The sequence below is a fragment of the Olea europaea genome, chromosome 10, assembly GCF_002742605.1.
Source record: "Olea europaea var. sylvestris chromosome 10, O_europaea_v1, whole genome shotgun sequence".
In the NCBI taxonomy this organism is placed as follows: domain Eukaryota; kingdom Viridiplantae; phylum Streptophyta; class Magnoliopsida; order Lamiales; family Oleaceae; genus Olea; species Olea europaea.
The window spans coordinates 41,898,596-41,923,111 of NC_036246.1; the positions used below are offsets into that span (position 1 = coordinate 41,898,596).

Consider the following 24,516-nt stretch of genomic DNA (forward strand, 5'->3'; position numbering starts at 1 on the left):
CCTCTTTTATTTTGTTAGGAAAAAATAGGGACAAATAATTGAACGAGTTTCAGAAACTTTCAATTCCTTCACTTTTTGAAGAATAATTTATAAATTGGAATACAAAAGAAAAACAAAAAGAAAAACAAATAAACTAGTAAAATATATATTTTTTTCCCAAATGAATCTCTATTAATTTAATCATCAAATAGAATTGAAGAGATATAAATTGTAAGAACGTCTATTGTGATTTTTAAATAAAACCATTCCGAATATTGTAAAACTATACTTATTGACCCAAAGAGAAAAATGACATAAAAAATGATTATGAAATAAGAAAGAATCCCTATTTTATCTTTGAATATTCCATAATATCCCACTTCACTCCTGAAAATAATTATTAATATACCATTTACTGTTCATTTGTGAAGTATTTTTATTTTTCCATTTTATCCTTCAATCCTATTTTAAATTTTCAACTTAATTAATATATCACTACTACTACAAAATTAATTTTGTAAATAATCTAATAAAATTGGTGACGGGATTTAGAAAATTTCCTAATAAACTTTTAATTATTTTTCGTGTAAAAAGAAACATCATTCAAAAAATTAAAAATTTCGATAACAAGCTAATTTTAAAAATTCATCGATAATTATACAGAAATCGAATCCATAAATGTTCTATATTCTCTGAAAACTCATTTTGAAAACTATATTATAGACACATCGAATAATCTAAATGAATATTGAAAATAGTTAAACGTATATTAAACGTGTGTGTTAAAAAATGCATATAACTCTTCTATTTTTCTCAAAAAATCAATTATTTTCTTAATATTTATTATTTTTGCGCGATAATTTCTCAATATAATTTACATAATTTTTTTAAAAAAAGTGAATGACGTCAATTATTTTTTTGACGTAGGATAAATATTTAGAAATAAAAGATGTCGTAAAAAGAAGAGAATAACTATAATTGGGGATTTGGAAGGGAAAACATTTTGACCTCAAAAATGATGCCCACCCAGCAAAGCTCGATGGCCATGACGTGTGTGTCGAAAAGAGCTTTCCGAATTAGGGTCATGAGCATAATTCTGATAACCGTAGCCAAAGTTATGACCAAATTATCAAAAATACGTCTCGTAAAAAAAATATATTCACAGAAAATTAGATACTCCGCGCTACGCGGAGTGTTCGCCCGAACACTCCGTGTTGCGTGGAGTCTCCAATTTTAGGGTACTTGGTTAGGAGTGAATGACTCATTGGTATGAACGTAAGGGAAAAAAGGGAAATAATGAAATGCTTCCTCAATGAATAGTAACTGGCATGATAAAAATTCCTATAATTGGCTACCAGAATTTTTGCCTCACTCTCTCATGATGCATGAGAAGATTTCCTTTGGAAGCGACAACTACAGTAATTCAATTGTGTAAGTCAACAATGAAAGCAATAAAGTAGTCTCATTAATTTCATTTCTGGAAGCTACTACATCTAACGAAGTGAGAGAATATTTTTTAAGTGAAGCTACAATAACCGTTAATAAATGGTTCTATAAAGTCAACAAAGACAGCAATAATACAGTCACATTTCATTATTGTTTCCAGAAGAACTTCTTTCTTTTTGTGATGAATAGTGTATAACAAGTTCAGCTACAGTACAAAACCAGTTCAGTGTGAAACCTCTACCTCAAGTTGAACAGTAAATGTTAGACCCGTTCTTTTAAAGTAAAGGGGAAATAGGGCTCAAGCAAGGGCCAAATAGGGGCTGATTTTAATATGAAAACATGATTTGATTACGTGCTATGAAGTCATCAGTTTGAAGATTGAAAGGATTTTGAACTCTTTGTATGGAAGTGTCTTTAATCGACGTATTAATGCATCTTAAAATTAAGATGTTCGACTTCTAGATGCTACAGACATTGTTTCATCAACTCGGATGCGCTTTACCAGGTGGAATTAGGCTAATTGTGTATGGAATCACATTGGGACAAATATGAAAACATGTCATTTGTCTTGCAAAACAACATAAAACAAGAATATTATAACACAACTGGAGTAATATTAGGACAACACTCGAGTCCCACAAACAACTTTCTCGGGCAATCACAAAGAAATAGCCAAAAAAAAGGGGTCAAAATTTGGTGTAGTCCAAACTAATTCGGATGTATTTGATATGAGATTCAGAGTTTTCATCTAAAGTTCCCACTGCAGTGGAACCACACCAATAAGACTTGATAACCATCAAAAGCGTGCCTTTCGTTTGCGGGCAGTGTATTTGGTATCTGCAGGCACGGCAGTCCCCTTTCTCCTCCTCTGTTCCTTCTTCCTCAGAACCCATTCCCTTCCCTTCATCTTCTTGTTTAATTTTTGCTTTTTCCTTGGTCTATGTCTGTCTGATACACAAACCTGCAATGCAGTAATGAATTTACATGACTGCAATACAGTAAAATGAAAATGGCACCTAATGTACATCAAGTAATAAACAATAGGCTTTAAGTTAGGAAGTCGATTAATTTTTTAAATGAATTTGTAAATAATAAGGTACTCACTGATTGATTATCTTCGTCTCCACTGCTGTCTTCATCAGAACAGCTCTCACCATCTTCACCTTTTCCTCGTGGAGCAGCGCTGCTTAGTGATGGTGGACCACAAGTGAGCACAAGGTATTCTTTCCTACTTTTTGTACTGTTCTAAGAAAGACGTACCTCCAATTAGCGCGACAAACATATATCATGAACAGACATTCTTCTATAATCTTTCTTTTAAAGTAAATATGGAAGCAAATATCAAATCTTAACAAATGTTGAGAATGAAATGTCAGTAACAGCTATCTGGGATAAGTTTACAATATACTGATGATGACGGTGCAAACCATATTGACTAGGAGACCAACACAGAGCTCATTCTGAACAAACAGGAGATCCATATCTCTTCTAAAACAACAAACAATACTTTAAATAAGCAGCCTCTACAGAGGCAGACCTAAAGTAACTTTAGAATTTTATTCCACCTATTTCATGATATTCGATGTTGAAAAGGTAGGTTTCCAGACGAAAGAAAGCTACAAAATAAATAGGATGCTCCAGCATATGCATTGGCACACCTGTGTGGATAGTCAACAACTACACCCCCAGAAAACCCAGCTCGCATGGCAAAACTCAGGATCAGCTCACGTTGAGCTAGGTTTTCAGGATATACTTGTAACACTGCCCTTGCTCCCCGAGCCAAAGATCTGTATAATGACCCAAAGAAAGCCCTACAGATATAATCCAACGTTAGAACACAAATGCAGAAGAGAAATTCCAGTTCCATCACAGTGAGTGAGAGGCCTCAATTCCACTAATAACATGCATATGCAAAACATGAAAGAATAAGTAAGTACACACAACATACTTCAATCTTATACGCGGCTCATGAGAGGATTTGTCAGCATTGCACAACCACTGCTCAAGAAAAAGTAAAAAGAAATGAGCACGAGTTGTTTAAAACATGTCAAGGTAAAGAAAACCATCAAGTAATGATCTTTAGTGAAGGCAATTTTTTATAGCTGGCAGCATCAGCCTCCTTATGAAATATGTCTTCTACTTTCCAAGCTTGTCATACTAGGAATCAATTACATGTGCTACTTATAGAACAAAATATCTGTATGAGAAGAACACGAACCTGAACAGCTGAAATACTTATGGCACCATCAATAACCCCAGTTCGAAGATCTAAGCCCTACAATGTTTCATCATACATGTTAGCATCCATCGACAACAATCAGCAAAATCAAATTAAAAAGCTACAAACTGGACTACGGCGATAAGGAAATGAATATTTTCTTAAATTCAAATAACAGGCATGGGTAGAGATATTAGATATATGCAGCTCCAACAATCATAGTCTAGATAATACTAAAATCGTAATGTTAAACTCCCAGGGCTTAGTTTGAATTCAGATGCCAACCTGACCCATGTCACCAAGTACAAGGTCACCCTCGACTTCACGTTCCAACGCAACATCTGGATTTGTTAAAATATGTTAACGAACAAATATAGAGACAAGAGCAAATATATATTTCAACTGAACTCTAACAAAAAATCCACATACCCAACATTGATTGCGATATATCTAAACCAATCCATTGGTGTCCATTCTCTGTCAATGTCTCCCCGCTGAGTCCAGATCCACAACCTAAAACATGCCAAAGCAATAATTATTTTACGAGAAATTTAAGAACACTTGTACAATATGACCTCAGATTCAAGTAAGTGTTTTCGAAGAAGATACATTTAAGTTTGGCAACATGATGACGCACATACAAATATCTCAAGGAATTAAACTATAGAGTTGACCAAAAAATCATGCACCTACTTAATTTGAAACATATTCTAGGTGGCTTTTTTGCAATTCAGAACCTTATAGCACGAGTCTGAGACTTGTGTAATCCTTGAATTTTCAGCTTTTAAGTTTAACTTAATAAGAAGCAAACTTATTCACTACCTCAAGTATAATCAAATTAAAATTTGAACAGTTGTTCCTTATTTTCAAGAATGACTATAGCCATAAGCCTGTTCTTAAGGTACCATCTTGCATTCTCTTCGGGAACAGGAAGGATCCAAAGCTAAAATACACGACCGACAGCTCTTCATCAAAACACACTTATTCGGTTCAATGTTTCAGTCGATTGAACATTCAATGAAAGATATTTCAAACCAAAATATAAAGCGTATTTGCTTCTTAACTTTCGTCTTGACACTATTACACAACCAAATGCTAGTGAGTTATGGAAACTCTAACCTAGAGCTTCAATGTGATGACTTAAAGAAACCACCGACATGACGCTTCCAGGTTTAGACGCCACAGTCGTTTGACATTCGAGAATTTTCTACACCATGCCAAACTATATTTCCAAGTTATCAAATTTATTGGGAAAAAGGGATTATTTTGTTTGCAAACTTTAAATGCAAATTGAAAAGACTTACAAATCCCATAGAAATATACAAGTGGAATTACCAATATCCAGCAATAATCTGTGGACGCCATCATTGGGCAATGCAAGAAGCTCCAGCGCTCTCTCCGAAAGTTTCGCCTTTTAGAACCCACCAAAAAAATACAGTTAATTACGGAGATAGGCATAGAATTACACGTCTGTGTATGTATGTAAACGTGTTACCTGAATCTCAATAATACGAGAAGAGGAGGTGTATTTACGAGCTTCATCGTCGTTGTAGAATATCTCCGGCGGTGCCTGCAGCTCCGGTCTTGACGTCATCTTCCTTTATCTTGACAAAGTAGCAAGTAAAGCAATCAAATTGGAAAAACCCTTGCCTGTGGTGTCCATCCTATTGTTGTATGAATAAGATTTTAAAACGGGCCTGTGTTGTAGTTGGATATGCCTTGCATTTAACTGGGCCTTTTCCATACACGAAGATATCCCTTAATGGGCTTCTATGGAATTCTAATCCATTTTTTAGATGGACCTCGAAAAGTAAGCAATAAAAAAGGGAAATTAGATCAATCAATATTTAAATTTTATTTTTGACAAATCAGGTATGGAAGAATTTAATTAATTAAAAAATAAGAGTTTTGTTTTGAATTTTATTTTTTTACATTTCTAATACTATTTGACTCTTCTTGGTCATATTAATATAAGAGTATGATAAATCTTGAGACATTGCAACCCCTAATTAATTAAAAAATAAGAGTTTTGTTTTGAATTTTATTTTTCACATTTCTAATACTATTTGACTCTTCTTGGTCATATTAATATAAGAGTATGATAAATCTTGAGACATTGCAACCCCTAATTAATTATAATGAGCGTTCATAAACCCATAAATTTTATCCGCTAAATTTTTTATTAAAAGCTTTGTAACTTATCCTCAGTGGTTAGAATTGGGCCTCAAAATAGGCCTTGAGATCCAAATGTGGAATTTGATCCGATGTCAACGACGACCAAACGACAATGCAGTGAAAGAGAAACGACGATGCCAAAATATGCATACTCAGCTCCAACTAGGGGTGGCAAATTGGTCGATCGGCTCGTCGGCTCTCAGCTCGCGAAAACGGAGCTCATGGGCGACTTGAGCTCTTAAAAACAAGAGCTCGAGCGAGAGCCCAACGGGCCGATTCGGTGGGCGAGCCGATCCCATTCAGCTCGCAAATTAAACGAGCCGCTCACGACGAGCCCAGCTCGTGGCTCGTTTATAAAGTGACTGAAACGATTACTTTTTCAGTGACCGTTTCGGTCCTTGAAATTTTTTTTTTAATTTTTAATTTTTAAATTTATGATCATTAACGGTCACTAAGTTTTTTCAGTGACTGTTTTGGTCCTTTAATTTTTAAATTTTTTTCCCCATCTTCTTCTTCTATAAATAGTGGCATTTAGCCACAAAATTTTCTACAATTCACTCTCAACTTTTTTGTGTTGTGTTGATAGTTATGCAATTTTTATATACAATTTATACAATATCCAATTCTCATTTCCCAGTTTTCACTATATTTATTGAAATTTCATCCAATTTTCATTTTCTCGCTACATTTATACAATTATTCTTTTACTAGTTATTACTTATTACAATTGAACAAATGGATTCACGCACATTTGTCGAAAATTTGTTCGGTGTGGGAGAAAACGAATCGCCTATGATACCACAAAATCAATTTCGGAATCAATTTGAAGGTCTAAATGACGTACCCCTACATGGAAATATTTCAGATTTGGATCTTCATCATCATATAAGCGGCAATCCAAAATATTCAATTAATTTGGATGATGTTGACGTTCCCGAAGCGGAACACGATCAGGAAGAAAATTCTGAATTAAACATTCCTGATGCGAGGGGAAAGCGAAAGGGGAAAAAACAAGCAAAATGTTGGGACCACTTTAAGTTGATTTCAATGGGAAAAATTGTCAGTGGAGTCCTAGAATCCAAAACAGTATGTAAATACTGACAACAAATATTGGCATGGCAAAGAGGAATCGGTACCACCCATCTCAACCTCCATTACAAAATATGTGCGGCCAAACACGGACTTATTCCAAGCTGTCAAACATAATTGCAATTTGGCAGTCCAGACGCAGGTGGTTCTGCTGCACCCCTATCCACATGGGTGTATTCGGAGGAGAGAGCTCGAATCGGAATGGTGAAACTTGTTGCTGGTGCTGAGTTGCCTTTGGCATTAATTGACAACCAACACTACGTCTCGTATATAAAAGAATATCTGCGGCCAAGATACGTTGGGGTAAATCGAAACACTCTTCGTTCCGATACAATACAATATTTTACTGAAACAAAATAACAATTAATTATGGATTTGCAAAAATATGGGGGTGTTATATCTTTAACTTCGGATATATGGGAATGGATTAATAAAAGAGCATATATAGCTGCAACTGCACATTATATAGACCCACTTTGGTGTATGCATAAAAAAATTATTGCTTTTAGAATTATTGGATTTCCTCACAACGCTAATAATATATTTAATGCTATTATTAGTATTGTTAGAGAATATCATTGCGAAAGTAAAATTCGTTCATTTACTTTCGATGATGCTAGTGTTAATAAAATAGTTGTCGATAAATTGCATAGGGTACTGCAACCTGATTTTGGTGGGTATTTGTTTCATATTCGTTGTGTATGTCATATTTTGAATTTAATTGTCTAAGATGGTTTAAAACATATAAATGATGAACTTCAAAATATTAGGAACGTACTAATATATATCACAATCTCTCCAAGTAGAAAACAGACATTTGAGGATTATTGTGCCGATATAGGAGTGCAAAATGCTAAAATATTTGTTAGCGGTGAACTCTACTTGTTATTAAAGTCATGTGAAGGTTTTGAACATTTAATAACTAACTTTTATAATAATAGACACGTTAGAAGTGATGACGATGGTATATTGATTGAACGCGATTGGCAAATAGTTTTGAAAGTTAAAATTTTTTTGACATCGTTTTATAAAACCACTAAGATTTTATCGAGCGTTTACTATCCCACTAGCTGTATGGTACTTGAACGTCTTTATATAATTACAAGAACATTTCATAAATACAAAAATGACCCTGATTTTAGTGAAATTATAATTGTTATGGAATTAAAATTTAGAAAATACTGGGAACCCTTGCCTATGTTATTTCCTTTAGCATGCGTGATGGACCCCCGATATAATTTATCGAGAACTAAATATATAAATGCCTTAACATTTGATATACCTATTTCATATAGAAATTTAGAGCAAACATTATGTGAAATGTAAGAATTATATGCGAACCGAATGAGTACCAATATTAGTCGGGTACCATCTGTACCTACTCCTTCCGCTGAAATCGAAGCAGAAGATGCGAAAATATTTAATTTATTTCAAGGCATTAATTCGTATGGATATGATTCATCTGCAATGTGTTCATCTACTGCCACTGCCATGTCGTCACTATCTGTATCTCATTCTCATCAAACATCTACGGGCTCAAGTCATAATGTATTGCCTGCTGAATTAATTGATTATTTCAACCAGAATATGCCAATAGATAAAACAATTAAAAAAAGTTCAGACGAAGTAATTGAATTCTAGCGAAGTTATGAACGACGTTGGCCAGTTATATCTGCGATTGCAAAAGATCTGCTGACACCTCCGGTTAGCACTGTTACTTCGGAGTCTGCTTTTAGTGCAGGTAAAAGAGTTTTGAGCGAGGTTAGGAGCTGACTGAAAGAATATATTTTAGAAGCATTGATGTGCATTAAGGATTTGCAAGACGCTCGTCTTCGACTACAAGATAAATATGTCGAAATTGCCTGTCGTCAAGTAAGTAATATTTGATTTAATTATATTGATGAAACTTTTATTTTCTTATCGTTACTTTTAATTTTTTTTAAAAAATTGTACACGCTACAATATATTATCTGTGTACAATTTTTAACTCCGCCTACTGAAAATTTAAGTAGCTAGTCCCAAGCGGGGATAAAGGAAGAGGGTTTATATTTTATTTTTATTTTTTTATATCTCTTTTAGTTAAAAAAATGAAAAAAAAATTTCTTTCTACTAATTTAGTTAAATTTTTATTAGTGCTTAGTACTATTACTACTATATGTTTACATTTTAAATTATTTTCTCAAACAACGCTGTGCGTACTTTGCATATAATTTTCGAAATAAATTTTTTCTAATAATGGAAAGGGTAATCGAATGATTGCCCTTTCAATTGTCAGAAGTCTTTCGCTTCGAAAATTATATAAAGGGCATTCGATTTCCTTTTCAATTTTTAGAAGGGATTTACTTCGAAAATTATATGTAAGGGGACGCGCAGCGTTGCTTGAAAAAATAAATTTTAATACTGTTTTAAATTTTCTTTAAAAAATCGCACACGAACAAATAAACAAACAATACAATTTTTAATTCCGTATACTCTAAATTTAAATAGCCGGTCTCAAGTCCGGATAAAGGAGGAGAGTTTAAATTTTTTTACCTAATTTTTTATATAAAAAATTGACGATTTAAAAATTAAAATTACTTTTTTATTTTTTAATTTAACTATTTGTTTAAAAAAAAAAAAAACAAAAACGCTCGCGAGCAGAACTCAGCTCGGCTCACGAGCTGGTCCACGAGCTGCCCACGAGGGCTTGCGGGTCCAGCCGAGCCGCCCATTTTTGGATGTGCCGCTTGTTTCAAAACAAGTACGAGCTCGGCTCATGACGAGCTCGTGCTTTCATGAGCTAAGCCGAGCGACACCCCTAGCTCCAACCAACGTGCCTTTTTTAAAGCGAGCACACACACAGTGATGTAAGCACTTTCTCTCGCTTCTTTTCGTCATCAGTTTCCCCCTCTCTCTTTCTAACTCTAAAACCCTCTCCCAAGTAATCCTTGTCTCTCTCTCAAAATGGCTTCAAATTCTACTATCATTTCCAATTTTAATTAAGTAAAACAGTAATTTTTTGCTACCTTTTTAGATGCAGTTTTGTGTCTATAGGTTTGGTTAGGTTTTCTATACGTTATGTCGAAGACTTGCTTCAATTCGAATTGCAAAGAGGCGTCGGATAAGTGGAGGAGAGGTTGGCGATGCCGTACCGGCGAGTACGCTGACCTCTGTGATGGATGCGCGTAAGAAAATTTCCTCTGTTTTGCTTTAGATTGGTTTGACTTCTTGTCTACATTCTATTTCTTACTAGTTTACTATTTGAAGTTTGAATTTTGCTTCTATTTTTGTGGAAAAGGGGAAAGTGAAAATCATGCTCAAGAAGTTTGGATTATGATAAGAATTCTTATTGCGTGATTGTATCGTTTGTAGAGAAAAATAAAAGTATAAATATATTTTGTTTTGTGGTTGGAATTTGTTGTGTTAATATTTGAACTTTATCGTACTGCCACGAATTTTTAATTTTTATCTGAAATTTTTCTAATGGAGTTTAGAATTTTGATTGTCCCTGATCTATGGCCAGCATTTGCATTATGTTCATTGTGGAGAACTAGTAGTGCATTTTGGTGAGTGAGCATTGGGTCCAGAATGTGCATTTTTGTTGATTGACATGCTTGTTCTCCTATTATTGCCAGCGCAAATTTTGTGTGAAAAATGCAAGTTTTCGGAGTGTGCAAAAAATGTGTAAACTTTCAACCAAGAAAATGCCAAATTGAAAACTTTGAATTATAGGTGTTAATATGAACCAATGTAGTTAAAGATTTTGCTCAGATTCAACTCGATGAAAAATAGTTTGTGGAGAATACCGTTCGTTTTCAAATTCTTTAATATTATTTTTGTTATTGATATATTCTTTTGTCAGCTGTTCTGCATAATTACGGTACAGTGATTGGGCAGGTCTACAATAAATTCCATTTACTGTTTCCCATTTAAAAATTAATAATTTGTTAACGAAAAGACTAGACATTTGTTGCCCGCCTAGTTCCTTTTCTTTTCAGGTGAACTTCACATGACTATTGATAGAGAGCATAAGTATGATATGATCTGCCTTTTCGTTTTATTCATGAATCTAATATCATCTTCATGTAATGGTGGACTGCATTGCATCCTGTTTTGACCTGAATGCTGATGGCTCTCCCATTTTGGCTTTGACAAACTCTATCATTTTGTATGAGAAATTACTTTCAATTTTTTTTCTGAATATTCATATCTTGATAGGGACTTTACAGCAAAATTGATTTACTTGGAATATGTTGGGAAAAGTGACTCATTGGTTATTCAGAGTTTAGTTGGATTAAATGGTTTTTGATGTGTAAATTAGGACTTAAAGCAATTTTTCAAAAACTATAACTTGCCTAATTGGAACTTCAGCTGTAAGCTGTATCATGTTTACATCCTCCTCTGATATATCTGGAAGAAGATTGCTTCATAACGTTATTTTGGCTTTCAGCTTTTTTGTTACTTGCTATCAGACTTGATGTAATTCCATGTCTATCTAGTTCTGCTTATGAGGAGGGGAAATTTTGCGAAATGTTCCACTTGAATGCTTCTGGTTGGAGATGTTGTGAATCTTGTGGAAAGGTTAGCTAGTTTCATACGTGTGGCTTTTTACTTAAAAGAGAAATATTTCCTGTTTTCTTAGTGGTTGGATATTAAATTATGACGTTCACCTTTCCACTTTGCAATATTGAAATTACGAGTGATGAATTTTTCATTGCAGCGAATACATTGTGGCTGTATAGCTTCATTCCATATGTTCATACTATTGGATGCTGGAGGGATTGAGTGTTTATCATGTGCAAAGAATAATATCTTGGTATGGTTCTTCTGACTCTTTTTACTGAGTTTTCTGTTTTATATGGGATTCGAAAGCAATTGAATTGCTGTCATGTCACCATTTCTGCTTTAGTGCTTGTACATTTGAAAATATTTAATTTAAAACCTTTTCTACGCTCTATGTTATCCCTCACTCAAAATCAAATGCAATCAGATACTTCGCAGCCACTATTGATACAAAGAAATGTTTTTGTAAATTTGAGTCTGTTATTTGATTTTGTTTTTATGAAGAGTTGTATGGAGTACCATCAAAGAGTTCTCGTGTTTTTGCTAATTATAATGGTTTACTTTATAATTTAATATTTTGACATCCCAACAAATGGTTTTGCCCTTATCTTTAACTTATTTTTCCACTCTCCAGACTCCAAATCCTGCATGGCCCCCACCTCCACACTTCCTTTCTTCAGAGCCTGAAAGAATGAAAGACATCTCAACTAGAAACTGGAGTGCAATAACTGGCTCAGGTCCAATCCCTTGGCGGCAGGCACCCAGTTTATTTAACTGTTCTAGCTTCCAACTTGAGTCGCAGCCAAGGATGGCCTTTGAAGTTGATATGTCAGACGGCATTGATAGATTCCGTATTTGTGAGAGATTATCTAGCTCATTCCTTGAGAAGAAAGAAGAGAACTCCTTTGGAAGATTAATATATGGGAAGTTGACAAGTGGTCCATTTGAAAGTGTTGAGGACAGAATTGCTGGTAACTACTTTTGTGACTCTTTTTTAAATAGAGTGATGTAGCTTTTGGTTCCTTTGCATTTATTTCTTTCCGCCGTTCGTGAATGCAAAATTTGTATCAGAATGTGACGCAAACCATTTTCTTGCAGGACTCAGTAAGGAGGAGCAACCTAATCCGTCTGTAAATGTTTCTCATCTACGATCATTCCCCAAGAATGATTCGCATACTTCTAAATTGAGTTTGGCTGCATCTCCTCCATTTAGAAATGAAGTAAATGATTTTGACCAGGCTTCTGCGACTGTTTTACAATCGCCATCCCTTCCAACTCTTGTGGGCAAACAGGTTTGCATTCATAATGGAATGGACTCATCTGGTGAGGCTCAAGTGCGCAATGGAAAATGTCGAGGAGATGTCCGAGGCCGAAATCAGTTGCTTCCTCGATATTGGCCACGAATAACTGACAAGGAGTTACAACAAATTTCTGGCACGTATCCTGTGGTCATAGAAGGCATTTTGCAGTTTTATCATGTCTTAGTGATTATTGTTACGACTGTTATGGAATTAGAATTTTTTTCATAAAATGTGTTACTATTTTTTTAAATCATGTATTACATCACCTGCATGGATTTATAAGAACTTCATCATTAACTGAAATTGGTGCGTTGATTTGAAATTCTGCAATTTATTACCTTGATATTACCTTAGCATCTTGATAGTTCAAGCTCAGTAATTACTCCTTTGTTTGAGAAAATGTTGAGCGCCAGTGATGCTGGACGGATTGGGCGCTTAGTGCTGCCAAAAAAGTGTGCCGAGGTGAGTCCATAAGTTTTAATGTGCTTTATTCAAATTCTTTATATTAACATATATACTGTATTTGGGTTATGATTTAGTTTTGTATATGAGCACTATAGTTACTATTTATGCATGCAGTGTTTCTTTAATACGTGCATATTTTATAAATAATGATTTTTTTCTGAATGCATTTATATTTATGAATAACTACTGGGTATGTGTATTTTTAGTTTCTGATTTTGATACTGATACATTGTTGGCGCTAAATCTATTTAAAAAAATAATGGAACAATCTTAATGATCTGCTTGAACTCAGAAGTTAAAGATAATGGGATAAGATCTTAGAAATTGAACCTTTAATGCTGATTTTGTAGGGTTTTACATTTATAAATAGTTTATAAGATCTTAGAAATTGAACCTTTAATGCTGATTTTGTAGGCTATTAGATTTATAAATATTTCATAAAATCTTAGAAATTAAATCTTTAATGCTGATCTTGTAGTGTGTTAGATTTATTAATATGTTATACGCTTTGTTCAAAGAGCAAAGAATGATGTATATCTTTGGTATCAATTATTAAAAATTGGGGAAGGAGCGTGGAAAATTTCCTGAGCAACCTTCAATTACTCGTTCCTTGTGTATGCATGTCTGTGAGAAAGGATAGCTTTGAGTGCCAGGCATTTGGTGCAACGTAATTGAAGCTCTAAGTTTAGTCAGTTGATTGACCAAAAGCTTTGTCACCTCTGTTTCTCATTTAAATAAAAAGCTAAATAGTTCTCTCATGAGAGGGGTCAAACTAGTTCTCAAATTGTCCATTTGCATCGAGGGGGGAAATTATCTATCTTAGTTTAACACACTTTCCACTGTTGTGACTGTTGTTGCAGAGCAATGGTGCTTTCTAGAACTATATGTATGGTTGTTGGTCATCTATTCCATTTAATTACAGATAGTGATAGTCTGCTCAAAGTTAGAGTGATAGTCAAGCTCTGTCTTGAATTTCCTAGTGGAGATTTGTTAGCAAATACACACTTATAGGTTACATTGTTGTTTGCGTAAATCCTCTACTACCTGCCAAGTTAGACTCGATAGGTTTATCTTGTTAACTCATTGTATATATTCTCAAAAAAGAAGTCTAACTTCATTTACAATTAATCAGGCCTACTTTCCACCAATTTCTCAACCTGAAGGATTACCTCTGAAAGTACATGATTTGAAGGGGAAAGAATGGTCATTCCAGTTTCGATTTTGGCCAAATAATAATAGCAGAATGTATGTCTTAGAAGGAATCACTCCTTGTATACAATCAATGGAACTGCAAGCTGGTGATGTAGGTAATTGTTTGCCTGTAATCACATTTCCCCTTCACAATTTTGGCAAAACAACTTGTGCAACTTTGCCATTAAAATGTAGTCACACTTCACCATTTGATATTTTTTTGAATATCATCCATGGGCAGCGGTAAAAGCAGACGTATACGTCCATGTAATGTTATTAACAATAATATAGCTGAATGAGTTTTCTACTTCATTCTTCTGATTGCAAAACAAAATGAGGTGGCATATTTCTTGTCAGTGACATTTAGTAGGCTGGAGCCAGAGGGGAAGCTGGTCATGGGAGGCAGAAAAGCTTCAACTGCTCCACCCGACCAGGTTTGTCTTTTCCATATTTAACCACTAATCAATATTTGCAATAATTTTATGTATTTGCCACTACCCGTGGTGACATTTAGCAACGAATGCTGTTAGGATGGCAGTTTAGGGCCTTTTGGCAAGCATACATATGCCTTGAAAATGCTATATATAGCTTCACTTTGATCTTGTGAAGTCAGAAAGTTGTTGTAAGAAGGAAGTCAACAAAATATATATTTTTGCATGCCCACATTGTTCTCTAATGAGACAAATATAGTGTAAAAGGCATGATTAAAATATAAGGATATAAAAGCAATTTGCACTATTATAATGAATAATGTTATCTAGCACAAGTGTTGCTAATGCAGGTCTTGGTGGCAACATGTGTCATTAAAACATATATTCAATTAAATGTAGTGATATATCTCCGATTTAAAATATTAGCTAATGCCTAGCAAGACTCCTATTAAAAATATGCCCTGCCATTTGACACTCGTATCCATAATACTCAGTAACAATCTCTGGTGACTTCATGGAGGTCAGTAATTTATTTTTTCTTGCTTTTCCCCACTATTTCACTGCTCTTCTTTCCAACCGGAGTTCTAGTATTGTTCCAAAATGTTTGTATGGGACATGATAGAGGTGTCTGGATGCTCACAAGAGGAAAAAGAAAGGGGGGAAGTCTTTGGTCTGACAGGTACTATTCCAAAAGCTGTGTGGACCGCGGCAACTCATCCCCTTACCAGAAATATTAGTTGAACTGTGAGAAATAAGCACTCTTTGAGTAAAGCTGGTCAAACACACCGTTGATTGAAAGCTGTCAAGTTAATGGAGTTTGATGGCGGAGAGAGTAGTGATGGACCATAGGGAGCCTTCTTTTCTAGAAGACATGCCCCTTACTGATGCTATAATATTTAAATTGAATGGGGCAGAATAGATCAATGAAAATGGTTGTTCATGATGAGACCATGTGTCTTTGTGCTTGTGTTTTCAACCTATTATGTTTATTATTCATTTATTAACTTCACACACACACACACACACACACACACACACACACTTTACATTCTGTTTATTGTGTTCTGATTGAAATTTGAAGACTCAACTTCTGTTTTTTCATCTTATTGCTCTCTTTACAGGGAGATAAAGCTACTTTAGCTGGAGATAAAATTCCTGGGGATGATAGTGGTAAAAACAAATCTGGGGAAGTTGTAACAAATGGACATGTAAAAGGTAATTTGATGCCAGCTAGCTTTCCTGCATTTAACCCTGCTATTATAGCAGATTCAGGGAGTAACCGGTCTGAAATTGATAAATCAGGGGTCACAAAGAAGGAAATACTTGAAAATAAGTTTGTCGTTCGTAGTAAGAGGAAGAATAGCATCTTTGGTTTGAAAAGTAAACGCCTTAGGATTGACAATGAAGAGATGATAGAACTGAAGCTCACATGTAACCAAGCTCAAGGAATTATGCGCCCACCTCCTGAAAATGTGCCCTCAGTTTTTGCAGTAGAAGGCTGTGAAATTGAAGAATTTGAGGTATTGGGGCACTGCTATTATCAAATATTTGTTGGAGCTTATTTATAAGTATCAGGTGGTTGCATATTATATTATGTTTGTAAGCATTGTTTCACATTGAAACTTGATCTTGTGAGATGTTTATAATCCATGTTCTTTACAAAAGAAACCCCTTATTAGGATTAAAGGTAGGGATCCAAAAAGATGCTAGTGAATCTGTCAGATTTGCAACATCATTAAGCCCCTGATTGTGCTCCATTTTAATTTAATGCATTTTTTTCTCTTTCTTCATTTTCAACTACACAATCTTCAATAAAATCATATTACACATAAATCCATAACTTTTTCTTATGTTTTAACCACACACACTTCAAAAAATTACTATTCTAGAATACATTTTTCCCAAAACCTCATTAAAATGGAACCCAACAAGGGCTAAATGATGCATAAACTATTTTATTGAGACTGAGCCCCTCAACTGTGAAGTTATCACTGACCATAACTTATCTCACACATTGTCCTTTTCAAGTTTGTTGGCAAGATAAATGTATGCATAATTATTTTTGATGATTAACTTTAGGTTTTTAAGAACTGGTGTTTTTCTTGCTTGACTAAGCTATATGCTTGATGCTAAAATGAATGCCAGTTCTTTTTCACAGTCCTGAGTTGGTTTTCTTTTTGGCAGAATGCACCAATTATTGGAAGGCCAACTATTCCTGCCATCGATCGTTTTGGGTAATATGCTTTTCTTTGATAAATATCTGTATATTTTGCCCCTCCTCTCTCTTGTATCGTCATCACTTTGCTTGTGGAATGTTCATTTGCTATTATTTTTGCTTTAGTGAAAAAATCCAATGGGTAGAATGTGAGGATTGTTTTAAGTGGCGCAAAGTGCCTGCAAATGCTCTACTTCCATCAAGATGGACCTGTTCTGAGAATATATGGGGCCTGGACAGGTATATTGGACTCTTATATAATATATATTTTTCATTTTGTACTCTGTCCAATTTGTCCTCATTTTTTATCGCAACTATTCTATAGCATTATACTTCAATCTGAGAAAGTGTAATTTTTCAACCAATAATCTGCTGAAATCGTGTTACCTTATGTTTTCAATGGTTTCATGCATCGTCTTAATTTATGTGTTCTTTTCTACATCAGATCTCTATGTTCAACTGCTCAGCAATTATCTACCCAGCAGCTTGAAGATATATTATCCACTACTGCTGATGGTAGATTCCGTTCTTCTCTTGCACGTTGCTTGTCTTACTTGCACGTTACATCACTTTTGCTAATGGTTTTATGATTTTTATACAGTGAGTAAGAAAAAGAAAATTACTGAACAGAATTCGGATCTAGTTGTCGCACAGGAAGGACTTGATGCACTTGCTAATTTAGCTATACAAGCGGAGGGAGTGGACCTTCCAGCTTCATCTCAGACTAAAATGAAGCACGCGGGCCATAAACTTAACTGTACATGCGTTGTTTGCATTCAGCCTTCTGATGGAAACAACCCAAAGCACAAGCAAATATGCGATTTTGCTGACTCAGAATCACTAAAGCATCGTTTCAGTTCCTTGATGGAGAGTTCTGAGAAGAAACAATTGGCAAAAGAAGCTGAAAGTGCCTGTCAGAAGCTGCAGGTGGATAATGATACTTATCTGAACAATGACATAGGAAAAAGTAGTCTGCACCAGGATGAGGAAAGGCAAGTGGCCTGTCTTGATGACCCTGATGAGAGAAAATCCTCAGTCTCTCCTTTGAAAGGTCAAATAGACCTTAATATTCAGCCGGAGCGTGAAGACGATTTGTCACCAGGTTCAGATTTGGGGGCTATGAAATGCTTGCTCGTGGATGCTGCGGAGCAGTATAGATCGAGTTCTGGTGTTAGCAGAGATTTACTAGACAAGCAAATGCAACCAGACGGGATTGGCGGAGCCAGTTTCAGTAACTGCATCTTGCCCTAGTAGGCAGCTCTCAGAAGCCCAGTGCTGACCATTTTGCGACGGCAGGATCCATATCCTCAGACCTCAGCTTCTGGAAAAGATATTCTTGTGGGACAGGAAAGTAATTTTTCTGTGGGGGTGGAGTCAAAATTTTGTTTGTTTCTCATCTACTCTGCTGTCTGGCATCTTAAGTTCTGTACATATATAGGGGTGGAAGCATGACTTGGGATCGAACCAATAGTTTTGCAGTATTCGCACTTAATTGTGGCTGTTTCATTTTTTGCTTTTACAGTTATGATTTGTGGCAAAATGTATTGGTGAGTGAAGCTGCTCCCTTTTGATGCACGGTAGAATTATTAGGGGTGTAATCAAATCTTGAATGAAGCAGCTGGTTGGATATTTAGTTTTTACCCCGTTCAGTTTTACACCTCTAATCGCAACTTCATTGTTTTCTTTAATCTACTAATTTGAATTGCACTACTTAGAGGGAGTATCTTGTGGTTGATATCTTGAATTGACTTGTGCACTATATGAAATTTTTATTATAATATCAAGTTTGAGAGTACCAATTTGACAATTTTAAGGCCAACTTAACTATAACGTTGAAAGAGAATAAGAAGAATGGTCTGATGCACTAAACGCCGGATGGAAGGCGTAAAAGCCTGGACTCAGATTCATAGTTATTTTTGCTAGCCATCGCTTGGTCTAATCTTTAGCCTTGATATCTCGTCATCGACTTCGGGAGAAGGGGCGCATCCTCACAAAGGGGGTCACAATGACCAGACCCGGGCGATTGTTTACCAAAAACACAGGTCTCCGTAAAGTTGTAAGACCATTTCTTCGAATATGTTCTTGAATTCATTCGAGATGTGAGTAAAACTCAAATTGGAGAAGAATATGGCCCTTGGGTTTCTTTTATAGAAACTATTTTTGCTAGCCATGGCTTGGTCTAATCTTTAGCCTTGATATCTCGTCATCGAGCTATAAGTCCTTTGAAATTGGCTATACTAGGATCAAGCTTCGATCGAGAAACGATTGGAACAAGTACAAGTGATGAGTGTTGAGATTGTGACTAGATCGGGATCAAGCCTGACCAAGAAACGATTGGAACAAGGAGGGGGCATAGTAATCTCTTCCACCCGACTGATGAGTTCAGTGCTAATGTTGATAATCTCTTCCACCCTTTATTGATGTTTAAAATTTTGATAAGAATTTAAGTTAGAGTGAATAATTAATTTCAACTACATTTTTAATGAATTTCGCAATTTTTATAAAAAAATTTAACTATAAATTCATCAACTTTTATCAAAATTTAGCCCCTTTCAGTTTAGATAGAAATCAGATTTTTAGTAAAATTTTATAAAAATTGATGAAATATATGATTGAAAAATTGTGGGCATATGAAATGTGTGATTAAAGTTAATTATTAATTTAATTTTGTAGTTGAACCAAAATTGGATATACATTTTTAACTACAAATGGTAGCTTAACGAGTTGCAATATATTCTTTTATTTTTTTGACAAGTAATGCTATTTAGCTTCATTGAGATTATAAGTTCAGAGTGCGACGTTAATGTAATATTAAATGATAGGTTAACTTTTTTTGACAGTTGGTCTTCATTTCACTATCAACATAAAAAGATAAATAAATAAATTCATTAATTAATCCATTTTCTCACCTGGAATAATTTTTAAAAAAATTGGGAGAAATCAAATATAGAAGAGAGAAGAAGAAACTGTAAAACCCTAAACCTCTGGACGGAGTCTTTTGGACAAATAACGAATGGCGCTTATGGTTAAACTTCCAATCAATGCTGCTTTGGCTACTCAGCAACATAAGATTATGCCCATTCCATGGTCTTGTGGAAGATCAATAGGAAGAAATGTCAGTATTAATGTTTCCAAAAGGCGAAATTTTATGGTTGCGACTGCAAGTACTCCAGCACAGTCTGTTGAATTTGCGAATACGAATACATCGCAAAATGTTGGTCTCCCTATAATGGTAATTTCAAATTTTGTTGATTTTCCAAAATTTTTAATTTTATTTGTATTTTTTCCGTTTCGTTAGATGGGTTTGTGCGGTTTTGAAGTCGATCGCTCATTGATTGAAACAGAATTGTGCATTGAGTGTATCGAAAGCCGGCACATTTTGTTCTTAAGACCTCAGTGATAAGATACACAGTTCTAAAGTCGGAGCCAAAAAAGGATCTTTTGTGTATAATCTTGCATAACCCTTGGTATGTACAGGTGCTTGAAATGAGGTATTCCTATTTTCGCGTTTTGGAAATGACCTAATAGTGCCTTCGTAAGGCCTCCTTCGAAGTGAGGCCAATCCGGAGTTTGGATTGCAACTCCCCCATCAGCTATAGCTTCGGGGAAAATTGGTTGCATTTTCCATCATTTTGTATCAGAGGTATCAGAGGCGGGAGTCCCAGGATCGAGATAGTGGTGGGTCTAATTTTGCTATTTGGGAATGACCCAATAGCGTCTTTTAAGTTGTCCTTCGATGTGAGGCCGAAATTGGAGTTCCCGGGTTTAATTCTGGGTGATATAGGGGTGATGAGCTATAGCTTTTGGTAAAATTGTTGCATCTCCCTGTATCTGCAGGTAGTCAGTATTGAAATGCAGCGTCTGCATACACAAGCGAATTGCAGGCTTGGTATTTAGAATGTCAATTTTACAACACCGATAAAATACTGTAGCATTATTTTCGGCCTGAATATGACAGGATTTACTAAAATAAAAGCCATGTAAAAGTATTAGCTTAAGTGTTGCGAATGGAGCTTATATTGCATAATCAAGCTTTCGTGTTCTGGATGCAGCTTATATAATTTCTGTTTTTCATAATTTTTTGCAGGTAAATGGTTGTACTGGAAAAATGGGGAGGGCTGTTCTTGAAGCCGCTATTTCTGCTGGACTTCACCCTGTTCCTTTAGCATTAGGTGGTCCAGAAGATAATGGTAAAATTGTGGATGTTGGTGGAAAGGAGATTGAAATTCATGGCATGTCTCAAAGAGAAGACATTCTATCCTCTGTTTTAAATGAATATCCAAACTTGATTGTGGTAGACTACACTGTCCCAGCTGCTGTGAATGGTAAGCATACATTGATTTACGGTATAATGCAAAGGTTTAACTTAGTTTCCAAAATGCTTTTGCTACATAGGCTAGAATCCAAAGTTTTAGCTTGTGCTCTTTTTGTATTGTGGTATACAGAAAATGCTGCACTTTATTGCAAAGTTGGAGTACCATTTGTACTGGGAACCACTGGAGGAGACAGGGAGCTGCTGTATAAGACTGTTGCAGACTCAAATGTTTATGCTGTGATCTCACCACAAATGGGTAAACAGGTACTTTGAACTTTGCAATCGCTGTTTGGTTTATTATGTATAATGCCCAATTGTTTTCTTGTATAAAACCTGTTTCACTAATGTCTTTTAGGTGGTAGCATTTCTTGCAGCCATGGAAATTATGGCAGAACAGTTTCCCGGAGCTTTCTCTGGGTATCATTTACAAGTGAGGTCTCTATACTCCCTTTCTTTTCTAGGTTAATATTTATTATAGTTTTCTCCTGCGCTTAGTTTTAATACCTACAAATACAAAGTTTTCCACAGGCCTTTTTCCTGAATGCAACAATTTATTGAACAACTCACCTTTCTTTCTTATTAGTTTATTGGCTTTGTGTGTTTGTGTGTACGGGAGTGCACGTTTTATCTTACAAATAACATGCAGATAAAAATATAGTAATGAAATCCTCTGAGCCACCACTGCCATCAGCTGATAGCTCCAGTAATATCTACTGCCAACTTAAATTAGGGAGTTATTTATAAGCTATATAATGGGTCATTGATGTGTACAAATGCCTAGTTTCTTAGAATGATGAAAAAGGTATATTTAAGAAAGCATACCTTTTTTCTGACTGTCAGTACCTTCCAGTAAATGTTCATTATTTAATTGCATTATAAGACAATGTACCTCAAAAACTTCATCATAATCTTTCAGTGGTCTTTGAAAGTTCCCAGTTTTGCTTGTTTTATCATCTTTCCTGATATATAAAAAATATTCATGAGCTTAAGAGCCTGACATTTTGTTCCTTATTTTTTTTTATCCTTTGAACATGTTCTTTTCTCCCATATGTACTTTGGTTAGTCATTTTTGAAGTTGAAAGTAAAAGTCTTAAACTCACTTTCTCTTTTAATCACTGGTAAAACTTATATAAGGTGATGGAGTCCCATCAAGCTAGCAAATTGGATGTTTCTGGAACTGCTAAGGCTATCATCTCATGCTTTCAGAAACTTGGAGTCTCTTTTGAACTAGATCAGGTGCGTTTGGGGTGTTCATTGTAAACATATTATTGAAAGTTATATTTCTTTTCTCACATCTTTCAAGGATGAAACATAGCCATCATGGAAATTCTTGCTCAATTTGTATTCCTTGGCATAAATTAACTTCGATGACAAAGAATAGTTAGAAAGTTTCTTGCTATGAGTTTTCTGCTTTTCACTTTGTAAATTATGCACTCCGAATAATTACTATCAATCTCAAAGACGACTTAAAGAGCCTAAGGACTAAGGTGTTCAAAATACTGTGTGTTAAAAAGCCTCAGGCAAAGTAACCAAATGTTATTATTTGATGAAGCTCAACTTTTTAGGGTGCTAGTCAGTGCTCTCTGCTCGTCATAATTTGCTCATCCTTTCTTCTCATTCTTTCTTTCCTGCATTGGGGGAGTTGATTGACTGTTTTGATATCTTACCATTAAAAAATGAAATTCATTGGTGAGGAGATTATTGATTCAAGTTGAGGAGTGGTTCTGGAGATGAGTGATCAAGTTGCAAAGATTAGCGTGATAAATATGATTCGGGAAATTGGGGGGCACTGAGAATATACGTCACTGGCTGATATCATTGACACTGCATTTGACCAGTGAGCTAAGCTAAAATTGTAAAATTACTATAACACAAGATGGTTGCAAAAGATTTGGTTTCTTTGGACCATTAAGTATGGGTAGCTCTGGATTAAATGGAAAAGCAAAATTGATTCACGTGACTGACACAGTTTATTGGGATTAAGGCTCAGGTTGCTGATGTATTCTTGGTTCATGATGCTTTATCAGAAATTGCTGCAGTTATAAGGACTGCTTTTCTAATAGCTTTCAGGTGCTAAGTCTAGGACATCACACTTCTAGCTATGGAGGGATTATCATCCTATTCTCATTTTGTTATTTTATTGTTCTCCGATTATGCTGGACCAATTAACTCGCAATAAGTGGATATCATTTTTTCCCATTTCTGCTCAGAGGAGTGTGAGTCCATCGCGATCCTGCATCTTGCCATCATGATATATTTCGCTGTGAATTTGTTGTAGAGTGCTTTTATTTATGATATCTTGTGAAGAATGGCATGCTCTTGCTTGGAATTCTAATGATGTTTTCAGGCTTTCAACTTTTACATTCTGATGTTTATTATCAATCTATCCAATTAGGTTCAACTAATACGAGACCCCAAGTTACAAATTGAGATGGTGGGTGTCCCAGAAGAGCATATATATGGCCATGCTTTCCATATGTATCATTTGACGTCGCCTGATGGAACGTAATATGCTTACCCTCATTTTCAACGTTGTTATGATACTATCATTTTTTGCCAGCAGCAAATATTTGCTTATTTTCTTTTGTTTTTCTCCGGAAGTGTTTCCTTTGAGTTTCAGCACAATGTTTGCGGGCGATCAATTTATGCTGAGGGTACTGTTGATGCTTTACTTTTCCTTGCCAAGAAGGTAGTAAAAGTCTCTGATAGTTGTATAACTCATTTTTGGCATCCCATTTGTTTTGTATAATCCTCCTTTTGTCCCTTGTAATCATGTTTTAAAAGTACATGTACTGCATATGAAGTCTTCTTGTGCATGCAGGTTCAATCGAGAGCAAACAAGCGGATATATGATATGATTGATGTTTTGCGGGAGGGTAACATGAGATGAGGACTTTTCTCAACCTGATGTATCTTTATTTGTAGTTCTTGGGACCTTAGCCATGATGCTTTAGAATCTTGTAACATGACATGAGATCAAAATTTGAGACTAGAGGTCGATGTCAATTTTTGAACATAGAGGTTGGATTTCTCAAGATTTGGTTTCTCCATACTGATGGAAGTTAGATTATGAGAGGGGGACGGATTTATTCATTTAAATTGTACTTTCAACAATCTTAAACACGATAATTCTGAAGTAACCAGATACG

At 35.2% G+C, this 24,516-nt stretch overlaps 3 protein-coding genes across 6 annotated transcripts; 2 read left to right on the forward strand and 1 right to left on the reverse strand.

The window, feature by feature from the left end:
• Positions 1-1,987: 1,987 nt before the first annotated feature.
• On the reverse strand, positions 1,988-5,307 carry LOC111402323 (18S rRNA (guanine-N(7))-methyltransferase RID2-like). Of its 2 annotated transcripts, XM_023030547.1 has the most exons (9): positions 5,139-5,307; positions 4,979-5,054; positions 4,073-4,156; positions 3,929-3,984; positions 3,644-3,700; positions 3,374-3,423; positions 3,084-3,236; positions 2,530-2,665; positions 1,988-2,386 (listed from the first exon to the last, which is right to left on the reverse strand). In XM_023030547.1, exons 1-9 carry the CDS (start codon positions 5,235-5,237, stop codon positions 2,222-2,224), a joined length of 876 nt encoding a protein of 291 aa, XP_022886315.1. In that variant the 5' UTR covers positions 5,238-5,307; the 3' UTR covers positions 1,988-2,221. The 2 variants fall into 2 exon arrangements, with proteins under 2 accessions (XP_022886315.1, XP_022886316.1); XM_023030548.1 differs by lacking the exons at positions 4,979-5,054; positions 5,139-5,307 and adding an exon at positions 4,763-4,922.
• Positions 5,308-9,752: 4,445 nt separating this feature from the next.
• On the forward strand, positions 9,753-18,716 carry LOC111402325 (B3 domain-containing protein Os07g0563300-like). 3 transcript variants are annotated; one of them, XM_023030552.1, is made up of 14 exons: positions 9,753-10,071; positions 11,337-11,467; positions 11,607-11,702; positions 12,084-12,420; positions 12,548-12,887; positions 13,116-13,212; positions 14,348-14,522; positions 14,764-14,840; positions 15,959-16,052; positions 16,140-16,357; positions 17,022-17,071; positions 17,179-17,292; positions 17,498-17,568; positions 17,654-18,716. In XM_023030552.1, the coding sequence occupies exons 1-14, from the start codon at positions 10,062-10,064 to the stop codon at positions 18,301-18,303; spliced, it is 2,460 nt and encodes an 819-aa protein (XP_022886320.1). In that variant the 5' UTR covers positions 9,753-10,061; the 3' UTR covers positions 18,304-18,716. The 3 variants fall into 3 exon arrangements, with proteins under 3 accessions (XP_022886320.1, XP_022886318.1, XP_022886319.1); XM_023030550.1 differs by having other exon boundaries at positions 11,386-11,467; XM_023030551.1 differs by having other exon boundaries at positions 11,386-11,467; positions 17,696-18,716.
• A 1,253-nt stretch (positions 18,717-19,969) lies between these two features.
• On the forward strand, positions 19,970-24,507 carry LOC111402326 (4-hydroxy-tetrahydrodipicolinate reductase 2, chloroplastic-like). Its single transcript, XM_023030553.1, has 8 exons — positions 19,970-20,284; positions 21,140-21,377; positions 21,498-21,631; positions 21,723-21,797; positions 22,502-22,603; positions 23,763-23,872; positions 23,969-24,056; positions 24,189-24,507. Exons 1-8 carry the CDS (start codon positions 20,066-20,068, stop codon positions 24,255-24,257), a joined length of 1,035 nt encoding a protein of 344 aa, XP_022886321.1. The 5' UTR covers positions 19,970-20,065; the 3' UTR covers positions 24,258-24,507.
• The last annotated feature ends 9 nt before the right edge of the window (positions 24,508-24,516 follow it).